The sequence below is a fragment of the Amblyraja radiata genome, chromosome 26, assembly GCF_010909765.2.
Source record: "Amblyraja radiata isolate CabotCenter1 chromosome 26, sAmbRad1.1.pri, whole genome shotgun sequence".
In the NCBI taxonomy this organism is placed as follows: domain Eukaryota; kingdom Metazoa; phylum Chordata; class Chondrichthyes; order Rajiformes; family Rajidae; genus Amblyraja; species Amblyraja radiata.
The window spans coordinates 27,836,791-27,852,980 of NC_045981.1; the positions used below are offsets into that span (position 1 = coordinate 27,836,791).

At 46.3% G+C, this 16,190-nt stretch overlaps 1 protein-coding gene across 3 annotated transcripts in view; it reads left to right on the forward strand.

Moving 5' to 3' along the window:
* sdk2 (sidekick cell adhesion molecule 2) overlaps positions 1-16,190 on the forward strand; it is a 659,639-nt gene that overhangs the window by 416,037 nt on the left and 227,412 nt on the right. For all 3 annotated transcript variants that reach the window (XM_033044544.1, XM_033044545.1, XM_033044546.1), the window contains exon 7: positions 14,219-14,409. In XM_033044544.1, the coding sequence (XP_032900435.1) occupies positions 14,219-14,409 (191 nt within the window). The remainder of the gene's footprint in view (positions 1-14,218; positions 14,410-16,190) is intronic.

The window sequence follows — 16,190 nt, forward strand, 5'->3', positions numbered from 1 at the left end:
ACCATGTTAAAACACGAGGCAGTGTTGACAGCATACTGATGAATTCAGCCTAGACATTTGTGTGCAAGTACATAATGCCTGGCCGCAAATTACAACTAGACATTTAAAGATTGATTGAATGTTACAACATGGAAACAGGCCCTTCGGCCCACTGAGTCATGCCAACTGACGATCGCCTATTCACACACGTTCTATGTTATTCAACTTTCTCATCCACTCCCTATACACCAGGGGCAATTTACAGAGGCCAATTAACCTACAAGCCTGCACGTCTTTGGGGTGTGGGAGGAAACCGGAGCACCTGGAGGAAACCCCCACAGTCACAGGGAGAACGTGCAAACTCCACACAGATAGTACCCGAGGTCAAGATAGAATCCGGGTATCTGACACGGTGAGGCAGCAGCTCTACCAGCTGCTCCACTGTGCTGACATGAAAGATTGAAAGATTCAACATGGAAACAGGCCCTTTGGCCCTCTGAGTCCACACCGACCGGCCTGTCCACACTAGTTCTATGTTATCCCACTTTCTCATCCATTCCCTACAGGAGCAATTTACAGCTGCTCCACAATGCTGACATAAAAATATATATCATTGATCTACTTGTATTTCATCTATCATCTTCTTCTAATCAACCACTGAATAGAAGCAAAAAATGAGCTATTACTGGAAGACTGAAATATTCCTGAAGTGAAACTTCCAGCAACCCAGCGGAGAAACGCGTTGTTCCTGCTTTGTCCCTCTCCCTGTAGGAAGTGCCACCTGAAGCAGGAGAGGAGGGATGGGCAGTTCCACCAGCTATAACGAGCACAGCAAAGACCGTCCTTCACGTGTCAACGTGTGTCCATCAGTCCTGGTGAGACAAAGGGACCCCCCCCCCCCACTGTTGTTTCACCCGATACCCAACTAACAAGGTCACAGCCGATTTCCTCATATTAAAAAACAGTCCAAAACTGGCAGAAGAGGATGCACTTTCTCAGCCAAATTGAACATCTGGGGCAGTAAAATTCAACATTGTTAACACATTTCCAATGCTCTTTGGTTTTGAATTTAATCTCATTGCACCAGAGAGTGTGTGAGAGTGAAGGACAGGGAGAGGAGAAGGTGAATCTCAATCAGCCCCAGGCATTAAAAAAGGTTATTTAAATCTCTGTAAGTAATTTGGGAAATGGAGAATGACCTGATCTTTTCAACCATTCATGATGATCACCGGTTTACCAGTGGAACCCATGACTGTAACTAGGTCTGTCCGCACTGCAGTGCAGACAGAATGTATCTAGCACCAATGTACCTGCTTCTGGGACTGGCAAAGATGGCACTCCTGACTGGAGGATTAATTGTTGCTTTCCCAGTCAGCGGGATGTTCCTCAGGGAGAAAAATGCGAAAAAGTAATGCTAAATTTACATTTAATTACATTATCTGGGGATAGTTAATTTATACCAATTTTAATCTTTATGGTACATTAAAGAACTTGCTGTGATGCTGTTTAGTGATAGACAAAGTTTAATTTATTACTCATCATGAGATTTTACTCATTCAATCTACTGAGCACAAATTACTTCACCTTATAGGTGAGGTATTCAGAACTGCTGAATTATTCACGCATTAGGTCATTGTCAGGTCCTTCAGCCCACAATGACCAAAGCTCCGCTATAGGATCTTTGACAATGACTGTGCTAAACATGATGCCAAGATCAACTCTTAATTGCCTGCACATATTCCATATCCCTAAATACCCTACATATCCATGTGCCTAAACACCACTATCGTTTTTGCCTCCGCAGCAGCATGTTCCAGGCACCCACCACCCTCTGTGTAAAGAAACATGTACCACATCTCTCCTTTGAACTTCGTCCCTCTAGCATCTTGTATCCCATAAATCTAGTATTTGATACTAGAAGAAGGGTTTCGACCCGAAAGGTCACCCATTCCTTCTCTCCCCAGTTGGTGCCCGTCCCACTGAGTTACTCCAGCTATTTGTGTCTATCTTCGGTCTAAACCAGTTCCTTCTTACACATTTGATATTTTCACCCTGGGTAAAAAGGTTCTGAATGCCTAGCCTATCTATGCCTCTCGTAATGTTATAGATTTCTGTCATGTCTCACCTCAACCTCCGGTGTTCTTGAGAAATCAAACCAAGACTGTCTAACTTCTCCCTCTAGCTAATACCCCCTAAACCAAACATCATCCTGGACAACCTCATCTGCATCCTTTTCATAATCCCTGTAATGGTGCGGCCATTTTGAGTGGCGCTGTGGTGTAGAGTTGCTGCCTTACAGCACCCGACCTGGGTTTGATCATGACTAACGGTGCTGTCTGTACGGAGTTAGTATGTTCTCCCTGTGACCACGTGGGTTTTCTCAGGATGCTCGGTTTTCCTTGCACATTCCAAAGGCGTACAGGTTTGTAGGTTAATTGGCTCCTGTAAATTTTCCCTGGTGTGTAGGGTAGTGCTAGTGTACGGGGTGACTCAGCACAGACTCTGGGCTGAAGGGACTGTTTCCATGCTGTATCTCTGAAGTCTAACGACCAGAGCAGTACGCAATACTCCAAATACAGGCCCGTACGAAGCTTTTCAAAAAGGGGGGTGGCATGACAGGATTTGTGGAACCAGGGTTGGTTTACAGGGCAAGGCCAACAAATGCCCTTGCATTAGGAGAAGTAGTGGTAAATGGCAATATACATTCAGGAGCACCTGTTCTGTTGTTTTGCACAATCCGCAGGCATTGCCACTTTCATTTTACTGCACATCTTGTATGTGTATGTGACAAATAGACTTGACTTACCTTGACGACGACAAGTGATTTCCTGTTGTTGGGGGGCAGTGTTAGCTGTGAGGAGGATGCTAGGAGGCTGCAAGGTGACTTGGATAGGCTGGGTGAGTGGGCAAATGCATGGCAGATGCAGTATAATGTGGATAAATGTGAGGTTATCCACTTTGGTGGCAAAAACAGGAAAGCAGACTATTATCTAAATGGTGGCCGATTCGGAAAAGGGGAGATGCAACGAGACCTGGGTGTCATGGTACACCAGTCATTGAAAGTAGGCATGCAGGTGCAGCAGGCAATGAAGAAAGCGAATGGTATGTTAGCATTCATAGCAAAAGGATTGGAGTATAGGAGCAGGGAGGTTCTACTGCAGTTGTACAGGGTGTTGGTGAGACCACACCTTGAGTATTGCGTACAGTTTTGATCTCCAAATCTGAGGAAGGACGTTATTGCCATAGAGGGAGTGCAGAGAAGGCTCACCAGACTGATTCCTGGGATGTTAGGACTTTCATATGAAAAAAGACTGGATAGATTCGGTTTGTACTCGCTAGAATTTAGGAGATTGAGGGGGGATCTTATAGAAACGTACAAAATTCTTAAGGGGTTGGACAGGCTAGATGCAGGAAGATTGTTCCCGATGTTGGGGAAGTGCAGGACAAGGGGGTCACAGCTTAAGGATAGAGGGGAAATCCTTTAGGACCGAGATGAGAAAAACATTTTTCACACAGAGAGTGGTGAATCTCTGGAACTCTCTGCCACAGAGGGTAGTTGAGGCCAGTTCATTAGCTATATTTAAGAGGGAGTTAGATGTGGCGCTTGTGGCTAGGGGGATCAGGGGGTATGGAGAGCAGGCAGGTACGGGATACTGAGTTGGATGATCAGCCATGATCATATTGAATGGCGGTGCAGGCTCGAAGGGCCGAATGGCCTACTCCTGCACCTATTTTCTATGTTTCTATGTAGGCAAAAGACGCCATCCACATGATCGCTATATACAAGCCAGGGGTATGCTCGTAACCAGCCTGGGTTAAATCTTCGCCAGCACCCATTCTTATAGAAGGCACAGTATGTTGGACCCAGTTTAAAGTGATTCTATATGAGGTACAGCTTCTGAGCATCTGAGAGGTTGGCAATAGCTTTAGCAGCTTCTTCTTTGGTTGTGGTAGAATTAAGGAGAACTAGACCAAGTGCAGACCCGTTGGGTCTGTTCCCCCAATGTGCAGTTGTGGGGCGGGGGGGGGGGGCGTCATACACATTAACCTCTCCCACACACTAACTACCCCCGCACACGCGCTAACTACGCCCCTTGTCAATATATTAATGATATTAATTTGCTCCTATTACCCCATAATCGCCCCATCTACTGACGCATAGCCCCCAACTCGCAGGCGCGTCTAGAGAGGGAGGGGGGTAGATAGTGAGGGCAGAGAGAGAAGGGGGGGGGGAGGGAGGGAGGGAGTGTGGGAGGGGGAGGAACAGGGAGGGGAGAAACAGGAAAGGGGGAACAGGGAGGGGGGGAACAGGGAGGGGGTGGGGGGAGAGAGAGAGGTGGGGGAGAGAGAGAGGAGGGGGAGAGAGACAGGAGGGGGGGAGAGAGCGGAGGGGGAAGAGAGGGCGGAGGGGGAAGATAGGGCAGAGGGGGAGAGAGAGGTGGGGGGGAGAGAGAGAGGGGGAGAGAGAGAGGGGGGAAGAGAGAGGGGGGGGGAGAGAGAGGTGGGGGAGAGAGAGAGGGAGTCCAGCTGCGGGAGGTGTGCGGGCGACGTACTTGAGCGGGTGGCAGGCCAGGTGGGCCTCGATTGGTGGTCAGTAAAACACCGAGTCCAGCACTGGATCAACTAAAGGGCCTGTCCCACTGCGGGGACCTAATTTGCGAGTTTAGAAGAGTTTGCACTCGACTCAAACTCGCAGCATGGTCGACACATGGTCCTAGCAGGTCTATGTAACTCTCCTTCATGCTCGAAAGAAGTTTGAGCAAGAATTTCATTGTCCTATCTGGGACACATGACAATAAACTCTCTTGAATCTTGATTAGATTATAGCTATTGACAGTTCCCAAACCCAATCACAAAATTCACCATTACCCCCCCCCCCCCCCCCCCCCCCCCCCCCCCCCCCCCCCCCCCCCCCATCTAATCACGCATATGCAACACCTCTTAGCTCTTCTACAAAACCCTCATACATATAAACAAAAGGAATTATCCTCAACTGCCATCTAAGATCCAGACTCCTTGCAACCTGGACAAACAGGCTTTGCAAATACAGAGATTCTCCATTTTGTGATATTTATTTGGCCAATATTATCATTAACAGGACTTATGACATCAGATGTATTCAAAAAATATTTTACTGATAGGCTGCATATATGTGAAGTTTTCACAATTCTTGTAAGAACTCATGATATAGAATCATAAAACGTTTGTTTTTTACTGCACAAGGAGATCTTCCAACTCCATCTTCGGCCTAGCTTCCACAAAAATAATAGCTCTAAATTGAGCGGGGGTGGGGATGAGCGGGGATGAGCGGGGGTGGCAGCGTGGATGAGGGGGGGGGGGGGGGGGGGGGGGGGGGTGGCGGCGTGGATGAGGGGGGGGGTGGCAGCGTGGATGAGGGGGGGGTGGCGGGGGCGGAAGAAGGTTTGGGCCCTGCCGCAGCGGCGTCTGTTGTTGAGGTCACAGCCGCTCCCGCCCGGCGACGGGAGGACAGTCTCCTGGTCGCCAGGCTGGCCGATGTCGAGGCTCCGGCGCCGCAGATGGAAACATTGGACCGGGCGGGCAGACGCCGCTCCGCACCCCCCCTTCCACAACTTACCTGGAGTAGACGCGAGGCATGGGTGATGTCCAAATGGCAGTCTGATCCCGCCCGGGCCCACTGCGCACGCGCGGATAGACGGCGCCATTTTGTGTCGCTTCCCCAACTGCGCAGGCGCGGATGAGCGCATTTGTTTCTCACCCAGCGGCCGGAGCCAGAATTTCGGGCGATTTCCAACAAAGTGTGATTGTGCTCCGATTTTAAAAGAATTCTGGGGATGTTTCCGTACTCTGGGGGGGGGGAAATGGGGGTGCGGTCGCACCCAGCGCACCCCCCCTTCAGACGGCCATGAAATATAGTCGTACAAAGCCGCATCATGAGTTCCTGACTCTTGTACTCAATGCCCCGACCAATAAAGACACGCATACCATATTCCATCTCTACCACTCTATCTACGTATGTTGCCATTTTCAGGGACTTATGGACTTGGACCCCAAGATCCCTCTGTACCTCAATGCTGTAGTCTCTTCATTGTTGTCTCATCAAGTAATGGGACCATGACGGAGGAACACCAAAGACTATGGGAGCCCACTTCTCTTCATTTGGCAGGCAATCTTACTCTCATAATCCTCAATGAAATTTCACATCTTGTTCACTAGCGTTATTAAATATTCACTAGTCTTGCATGAAAAATAAATTGTGGGATCTACCAGACTGTGCCTTTATTTGAAGAGGAACTGATTGACCAATCTTCCTGCTCAAATTGAGCAGGAAAAAATGGTAAAAAAGAGAGTAAAATTAACAAACGGTATTTCTGAAGCTTGTTACAGTTTCTCCAGCCCTGTTGATTTTGTGTAGTCAATGATTGATGTCTTGTCAAGGAGAATCTGTCCTGATATAGTTTTCCAATTATGATTAAAGAACCAGTGGTTATTTATTCTTAGTCACTAATATTATTTAGCTGAGGAACCCGTGAGACAAGGCAATGTGGGATTGTATCAATCTCTCAGCTCTCACAACTGCCGTGTTGGTGAGAGATTTACACTGTTTACATAGAAGCTGGTAGCAATTTGAATCCAGTCCCTGAGGCATTGAGAGTCTTATAAACACGAATAAGCTAATGTTTGCAAAATGTCAGGAAGGGCTCCCTTGAAATTTGTAGCATAATTTGATTGAGATTTCTGATTACAGCTCGCAAGGAGGTATAGTTGATAATTTGCAGTGAAAGCTCTTGTGAATAAGAAGGTCGGTCTTACCTTAGATGTTGTTAGTTTCATAATGCTATTACTAACTCAAGAGTCAGACTTTCACAGGGTGACAAACCGGGCAAAGGACATTTTGTGAAGCACCTTCTTGTGTCCTAGGTCTGAACTCTTCTATAACATATAAATTGTGAAGGATCTGCCCACCTGCCTGTTTTCTTTCTGCAGTTCATTTCATTCAGTGTTCTGCAGGGTAGCCCAGCCCATCACACAAACCAACCTCCCCTCTACAACTCACGCTGCCTCAGCAAGGCCAACAGCTTAATAAAGGACCAGTCGCACCCTGGTCACTCCCTCTTCTCCCGTCTCCAATCAGGCAAGAGGCACATATGTGTGAAAACGCACACCTACAAATTCAGGGACAGCTTCTTCCCAGTTGTTATCAGGCAACTGAGCCATCCTATCACCAACTAGAAAGCAGTCCTGTCTTACCACCTACCGCATTGGAGTCCCTTTGGACTATCTTTAATTGGACTTCACCATGCACTAAATGTTATTCCCTTTATCCTGTATCTGTATACTGTGGATGGCTTGATTGTAATCATGTATAGACTTTTCGCTAAAGTGAGACACAAAAAAACTGGAATAACTCAGCGGCATTTCTGGAGAAAAGGAAAAGGTGCTTATTTTATTGTCTATCTTCGGTTTAAACCAGCATCAGCAGTTCCATCCTACGCATTGAGTCTTTTTGCTGACTGGATAGCACACAACAAAAATAGCTTACCTCGGGATGTGGCAATAATGAACTAAACTAAGTTGGGTGTTGGGACACGCCAGGATAATGCTGGAATAGATGCAGCTCAACAGAGTCATTCCACAACCTGTGGACACTCAGCTTGCATTGAACTCCATGCATAGTTAACCCCTTGTATTTGATTCATTAGCCTTGTCTCCCCGTAGCTGACAGGCTGATGAAGTTAGAAAGGTTGGGTTCTGTTAAATCAGGAAAGTATTTTCTTGCGGAACCTCAGATTCCCAGCTGTCTGATGTTCTTTAGGCTGCACTGGTTGGGGACATTCTCTCAATAATGCCACAGTATCATCATGTAAGGCCACCATCCTCATAAGGGTTCATTCATTCATTCATTCATTCATTCATTCATTCATTCATTCATTCATTCATTCAGGGTGTGGTGATTGCAATGGCAAGCTATTAAAGATATGAATCTGCACATGTCAGGCGGTTTCATACTTCCCCACACACGCAGTGTGAAGGCAATATGAGAGAGTGTCCCAAGACTTCCTGATTCCTGCATTCATCAACCCAGAGATAACATATTTATACTTGACATTTGACCTGACCAATCCTTATCCCCATCCAACAATTCAATTGTCTCTAAATTGTAAGCTGATACTTCCGTGTTTGACAGAGTTGTTCAGTCTCGGTTTTTGAATGTTCTCCTCACTATGTTCTCCTCATTGAAAGTTTTCCATTTTTAATTACAAACAACATTGCAGGAGTAAATGCCAGAGATTTCACCCGAAGCTGCCAGCGTTCCCCAACTGCACCGTCTTCTCACCAGCTAATAATAATAATAATAATAATAATAATAATAATAATAATAATAATAATATATTTTATTGTCATTGCACATAAGCGCAACGAGATTTGGTATGCAGCTGTCACCCGATGTCATAACTTAAATTACTAATAAAATTTAGATTTAGATATCCCGAGAACATGGTTTGTAAAAAAAACATTACAACAGTAAAATAGTCAAAACAGTTCAAACAGACTAAAGTGCTAGAGAGCGGTCCTGACCTCCCATCGACCTCATTGAAGGCTGTTGAACTTTCTTTAATCGGACTTTATCAAGCTCCAATGTTATATCTTTGCTCTAAATGTTGTACCCTTTATTCTTTATCTTTGCACTGTGGATGGCTAGATTGTGTTCATGTATAGTTTTTCTTGGACTGGTAGCTTGCAAATGCAATTATTCCTCTGATCCCCGGCACATGTGACAATAATAAACAAACAAAGTAGCGGCCAACACCACCCAGCATGACTGTGTTATGAAATGCTCGGTATAACTACTGCGGGCAAACTGGAATTGTTTTCTCTGGAACACCAGAGGTTAAGCGGAGACATGATCGAAAGATATAAAATTATTAGGCATAGGTATAGGGTAGAGGGTCAGAATCTTGCAGGGGTGAAATGTCAAAGACTAAAGGGCATAACTTGAAGGTGAGAGGGGCTCAGTTTAAGGGAGGTGTAAGGGGCAAGTTTTTAATGCAGAGGCTGATGGGGTCATGGAACTCAATGCCAAGGTGCCACTGGTCGTGTGCGGACGTAGCATCGAAGGACGAGACGCTGAAGTAAAGAAGTGGAAGCCAAATAACCAAATGAAAACAAAGCCGAAACGCCAAATAACCGAAAGCGTACGAAGCCGAAACACCAACTAACCAAAACTGTGGGACACCTAAAAGCAAATTCACCGAAGGTCGCTCTGCCGAAACACCAACTCACCGAAAGGCTGCGTCGCCTACAAGGCAATTCACCGAATGGTCGCTCTGCCGAAAAGTCAAATAACGGACATGATGTCGCCGGGGGGGGGCCGAACTTGTCAGCGATTGGTCCAGACTTCCGCGTCCATCACATCACTGGCCAATGGAGACGGCGAGGGTGGGGGTCATTTTCCCACACAAGCCATAGGTGACTGGGCACTCTGAACCGAGCAACAAGTTGTAAGCGGCCGAAGGAGCGCATCCCTCGGGACAGCCCCCACTCTCCCACGGCCACGACCACCCTCCGCCTCGTCTCCCCCGTGCGGCCACACTGTGACAGGCCGTGTGTCGGCAGCGCCAGGTGGAGCAGAGGTGTGGGACAGGCTGGTCCCTCCGCCCACCCAGAGTCACTGACCGCCATCACCCCCCGACACTCACTTTGTGATTCACCCCCCTCCACGGCCATGGGAACAGACGGCTTGGGGCATAGGCAGCCATAGTAAATCGCTTTTAAAACATGGGGACACAAATTCCCTGCCCCCCCCCCCCCGACAACAAGAAGCAGGTTTTATTTATTGTTTAAACACAGTAATACCTTCTGGTTGCCTGCGTAATGCACATGAGCTCCCACGCTCAATACACCAGATAATCTGTAATCTGTTTTAACCAAAGATGGACACAAAATGCTGGAGTGATTCAGCGGAATAGACAGCATCTCTGGAGAGAAGGAATGGGTGGCGTTTCGGGTCGAGACCCTTCAGACTCAGTCCTCGGGTCTGAAGAATGGTCTTCACCCGAAATGTCACCCATTCCTTCTCTCCAGAGATGCTGCCTGTCCCGCTGAGTCACTCCAGCATTTTGTGTCCATCTTTGGTGTGACAGTTGTCTCATTTCATCGGCTGAGACCATTCAGGTCTGAAGAATGGTCTCGACCCGAAACGCCACCCATTCCTTCTCTCCAGAGATGCTGCCTGTCCCGCTGAGTTACTCCAGCTTTTTGTGTCCATCTTCGGTTAAAACAGATTGCAGATTATCTGGTATTTTGAGCATGGGAGCTTGTGTGCCATGCGCAGGCAACCAGAAGGTATTACTGTGTTTAAACAATAAATAATGCATGCTTCATGTTGTCGGGGGGGGGGGGGGGGGGGGAGTGGGAGGAATTGTTCATTGTCATGCACACTTGTCATCGGCCCACCAGAGAATTTGTTCCACCCCCCCCCCCCCCCACCCCATGTTTTAAAAGCGATTTACTATGGCTGCCAATGCCCCGAGTCGTCTGTTCCCATGGCCGTGGAGGGGGGTGAATCACTCGGTGTGGGGGTCGGGGGGTGATGGCGGTGCATCGTGGTCAGTGACTCTGGGTGGGCGGAGGGACCAGCCTGTCCCACACCTCTGCTCCACCCGGAGCTGCCGACACACGGCCCGTCACAGTGCGGCCGCATAGGGGAGACGAGGCGGAAGGCAGCCGTGGCCGTGGGAGAGTGGGGGCTGTCCCGAGGGATGCGCTCCTTCGGCCGCTTACAACTTTGTGCTTGGGTTCAGAGTGCCCAGTCACCTATGGCTTGTGTGGGAAAATGACCCCCACCCTCCCATCTCCATCGGCCAGTGATGTGATGGATGCGGGGATCTGGACCAATCGCTGACAGGTCCCGCCCCCCGGCGACATCATGTCCGTTATTTGACTTTTCGGCAGAGCGGCCATTCGGTGAATTGCCTTGTAGGCGACGCAGCCTTTCGGTGAGTTGGCGTTTCGGCAGAGCGGCCTTTCGGTGAGTTTGCTTTTAGGCGTCCCACACTTTCGGGTTAGTTGGCTTTTAGGCGTCGCACTCTTTCGGTTAGTTGGCGTTTCGGCTTTGTTTCCGTTCGGTTATTCGGCTTCCACTTCTTTGCTCTGGCCTCTTGTCCTTCAACGCCACGTCTGGTTACTGCCACTGATGGTGGAGGCGGAGTGGCTTTAAATAGGGAATGGAAGGATATGGATCATTTGCAGGAAGAGGAGATTAGTTTATTTTAGCATCTTGTTCAGCACAGACATTGTCGGCTGAAGGGACTGTTTGTGTGTTGTACTGTTCTGTGTTCTATATCTTTTGTTTTTCTCTTGAAATAAATTAAAACTTCAAGTTAGTATATCAGGCAGATGAAGCCCATTTTATGTGTTATTTGTAAAGAATGAATTGTTGTCATGGAGGCATTCCCAACATCAAGAGACAGAAGATTTGACTTACTGAATGATCTTGCTACTAAACTAAACTTACCAGGTTCTCAGTAATGAGTTGTTTTGTACTGAAAACCTTGCGTGGGTGCCACGGCAAGAGATTGCCCTACAAAGACATCAAACAGGCTACTTAAATGAGGCATGAAACAATCATTATACACGCTCTGCGTTCAGTTCACAGTCAACAGAGGTCCACAGCACAATCTTAGAACAGCATTAAACATAGAACAGTACTGCACTGGAAGAGGCCCTTCGGCCCACAATGTTTGTGCTGAACATGATGCCAAGTTAAACTAATCTCCTCTGTCTGCACATGATCCACATCTCTCCACCCTCCATTCCCTGCATATCCAGGCCTATCCAAAAGCCTCTTAAATACCACAATTGTATCTGCCACCACCTAGCAACGTGTTCCAGGCACATACCAACCTCTGCATTTCTCCTCTATACTTTAACCCTCTCACCTTATGTATATGTCCTCTAGTCCTTGACATTTCCACCGTGGGATAAAGATTTTGACTTAAACTGGTTAACTTTGACATAAGATTGCTTTATCTCCAAATTGTCTCGTTGGACAAAGAGCAAAATTGTCAAGTTCCTTGTCGTGAAATGCCTGCTCTTCAAATCCAGTAAGGTTGCATGTTAAAGAACGACAGGAACCTCAACCCTCGCCATTACAACACAAACTTCTTAGTTTGTCAATGAAAGGACGATGCAAAATTCGATCTCCTTTCTAAATAATACACCTGATCAAAAGAGATGCAGTAACGTGGCACAGCAGCAGTTAGTGCTGCTGCCTCATAGCACCAGGGACCGGGTATCTCTAAACATAAAACAAAGTTTAGAAAGTTGTTCTTTTTCATGATTTGTATTTAATATTCTGTGCTGGACCTGTGCCTACACAAGATGCTGTGGTTATAATTTTGTATTATAATTTAGTTTTGTTTATTGTCAAGTATACCGAGGTACAGTGAAACGCTTTTGGGGCGTGTTAACTCATCAGAGGAAAGACAATACAGGGTTACAATCAAACCATCCACAGTGTACAGATACACGATAAAGGGAATAATGTTTAGTGCAAGATAAAGTCCAGTAAAGTCAGACTAAATATAGTCCGAGTGTCTCCAATGAGGTAGATAGTAGCTCAGGACTGCTCTCTAGTTGTTGATAGAATGGTTCCGTTGCCTGATAACAGTTGGAAAGAAACTGTCCCTGAATCTGAAGGTGTATGTTTTCATACTTCTGTACCTCTTGCCTGGTGGGAGAGGGGAGAAGAGGGAGTAACCAGGGTGAGACTCATCCTTGATTAAGCTGGTGGTCTTGCCGAGGTAGCGTGAAGTGTAGATGGATTCAATGGATGGGAGGTTGGTTTGTATATTTTACCTGTTACAAAATGGCATCTACTCGGGATCGACACATCAGACACATCGTTACCTCTCAAGGCTGTTACATGTTGATGCGCATTGCATTAATTTTGTCCCGACCCACGTGAGTTGTGGTGCCTTTGGTGCAATGCTGTGCTTGCAGCAATGCCCGCAATAGTTATTTTGCCATTAGGGCATCGCGTAACACAGATGGAATGCTAATGAGATCTTTAATTAATTAGTTTGAAACTAATTTTCTCTCCGTTAACCCGCTTCCCCCTCAAGTCAAATGTTCCTTCTGTCTCCTTGTTGCCTGTGTGTTTTCCATCATCTCTCAAGTTCACCCAGTGTTGATCTCGAATTGGCACCAAATGTAAGTCAGAGCATTTACTAACTCACTTTATTGTCTCTTACTTAAACATTTATCATCTTAGTATGTGCAAAAGAAAAACAGACCTCCCACCAAGCACATATGCAAAGACAAAAATAATTTGGCTATTCTTGTAGTCATTAATTTCTCTCTCCTCAAATAATAATTATTAACAAGAGGGAAAAAACCCATTAGTTTCCCGTGGAGACTGAGATGCCTTACTTAATTTAGTTTAATTTAGTCTAGTTTAGAGATACAGCATGCAAACAGGTCTTGATGCCCAGCAAATCCATGACGACCATCGATCACCCATTCACACATGTTCTATGTTATCCCATAATCTCATCCACTCCCTACCCACTCAGGGCAATTTGCAGAGGCCAATTAACCCTCAAACCACATGTCTTTGGGATGTGGAAGGAAACCCATGCGGTCACAGGGAGAGCGTTCAAACTCCACACAGACAGCACCCGAGGTCAGAATCGAACCCGGGTCTCTGGCACTGTGAGGCAGGGACTCTACCAACTGCACCGCGGTGCTGTCCAAAGTAGCCGAAGGAAGGCATGCTGGAGATGAAGAAACAAGGTACTGCAGGTAGACAGAAGTGCCGGAGAAACTCAGCGGGTGCGGCAGCATCTATGGACCGAAGGAAATAGGCAACGTTTCGGGCCGAAACCCTTCTTGAGACTGAAACGTTGCCTATTTCCTTCACTCCATAGATGCTGCTGCACCCGCTGAGTTTCTCCAGCACTTTTGTCTACCTTTGATTTTCCAGCATCTGCAGTTCCTTCTTGAACAAGGTACTGCAGGTGCTGATTTACAAAAAAAACACAAAGGCTGGAGCCTGATGCACTGAGTTATTCCAGCACTTTGTCGCTGCTTATATTGGAGATGGACATCCATCACAACATCAGCATTTGTGTGATATCTGAGGACCAATATCGACTAGAAATTGTAATCCATTATGTTTAATTGTGAAGGGACTTCTCCCAAGTGAAAACCTCTCCAGATCACTAGCGCGTGGAACCTCTGTCTTGTTTTTGTCCAGGCCATTAATTAAGCTGAATATCAGTTGGAAGAAGGATGGGATACCGCTGAGAAGTGGATTGAGTGACCATCACCGGAAACTGACCATCCTAAACCTGAAAGCGCGAGACTCAGGCCACTACGAGTGTGAAGCCGTGCTCCGAAGCAGCAGCGTGCCGTCAGTCAGTGCAGGGGCCTATCTGTCTGTGCTGGGTGAGTTCCCCACGTCTGTAAAGAGTCAAGCATGTTAAATTGTCACACGTACTGATTCCTACCTGCACCAACATTACAGATCTGTAGACACAGCACCCAAAAGATAACATAATAAGACAAACAAATCTAAGTTCAATACATTTTTTAAAAAGCTATATCAATGCAAAACAACAGAACGCTTACATATATATGGTCACAAAACATCTTGCAGATCAATGATGTCTGAAATCTATATCACATTGATCTATTTAATTACTAGTTGAAGGATGTAAATCATTATAACATGAAAACACAATGTATTATCAAGTAACTGATTTTATTTTAATTTGAATTTTATTGCTGTTTCACAGCTGGTGATAAATTCAACACTTTTTTTTAGATTTGAAATGATGCATCAATAATGCTGGTCATTTGTGTAAATTGCATTTGGAATGCTGTTAATTTTATCCAATGGCTTGTTAAACCCGCCATGCTGCAGATGGAAGCAAATATCTGGGACTGATAGATGGGAGGTTACATGTATACAAGTGCGAGTTTATAGTGGCAACAGGCTGATTAATTAGTAGCTTCTAAATTAACTTCTCAATGTTAAATATGGCATGGAGTGATGGAAACAGGCCCTTTGCTCAAACTCGTCCATGGCGACCGACATGCCCCGTCTACATGAGTCCTATGTGGCTGCATTTGGCCCATATCCCCCTAAACTTCTTCGACCCATGCACCTGTCAGTGTGTCTTTTAAATGTTGCTGTAATACCTGCCTCAACTACCTCCTCTGGCAGCTCATTCCATACATCCACCACCCTCCGTGTGAAAACGTTGCCCCTTGGGTTCGTATTCAATCTTTTCCCTTTCACCTTAAACCTGTGTCCTTTGGTTTTTGATTCCCCTACCCTGAGTAAAAGGCTCTATGCTTTCAGAGTTGCTTTGTACCTCCATGTTCGCTTTATATATATGTTTTAATAATTTATTTTGTCACTTTGTCATCAATAACAACAGAGATGCAGGGTAATGGATAAGGTCACAGTTGGTATCTACATCAATGAGCCCAAGTCCCACCACAGTCAATGTACATTTAATGATGAACTTATGTAAAAGGGATATAAGCCAAATACAGGCAAATAGAACTAGTTTAGATGGGGCATCTTGGTCAGCATGGATGGGTTGGGCCGAAGGGCCTGTTTCCGTGTTGTATCTCTCTACAACTTTATAGGACAATTCGCCTTGTTGGGCTGGAACATTGCTTACCTATCTCCCCCTAATACAAGTGATGGAGTGCAATGGATCCTCAGGGCGATTGAAAGCAAATGAAAGCTAAAGGGCAGCACGGTGATGCAGCAGTAGATTTGCTGCCTTACAGCACCAGAGACCCAGGTTCGATCCTGGCTTGTCTGTACGGAGTATGTACGTTCCCCCCGTCACCTGTGTGGGCTTTCTTGGGGATTTCCGGTTTCCTCCCACACTCCAAAGACGAACAGGTTTGTAGGTTAATTGGCCTGGTATAAATGTAAATTGTCCCTAGTGTGCATGATCGCTATTCGGCCTGTGTTCCCTCCCGTGCTGTATCTCTAAACTACACTAAACTATCAATGGCCATCCTCCCCACTGTATTTGTTTCTACATTTCACCTGTGGGAATACCGAGACAAAATGCTGGAGCAACTCAGGGGGTCAGGCAGCATCTCAGGATAGAAGGAATGGCTGACGTTTCGGGTCGAGACCCTTCTTCAGACCTGTATTCACTGCATTCTGTATTCACTATATTCAATATTCACCTATAGGA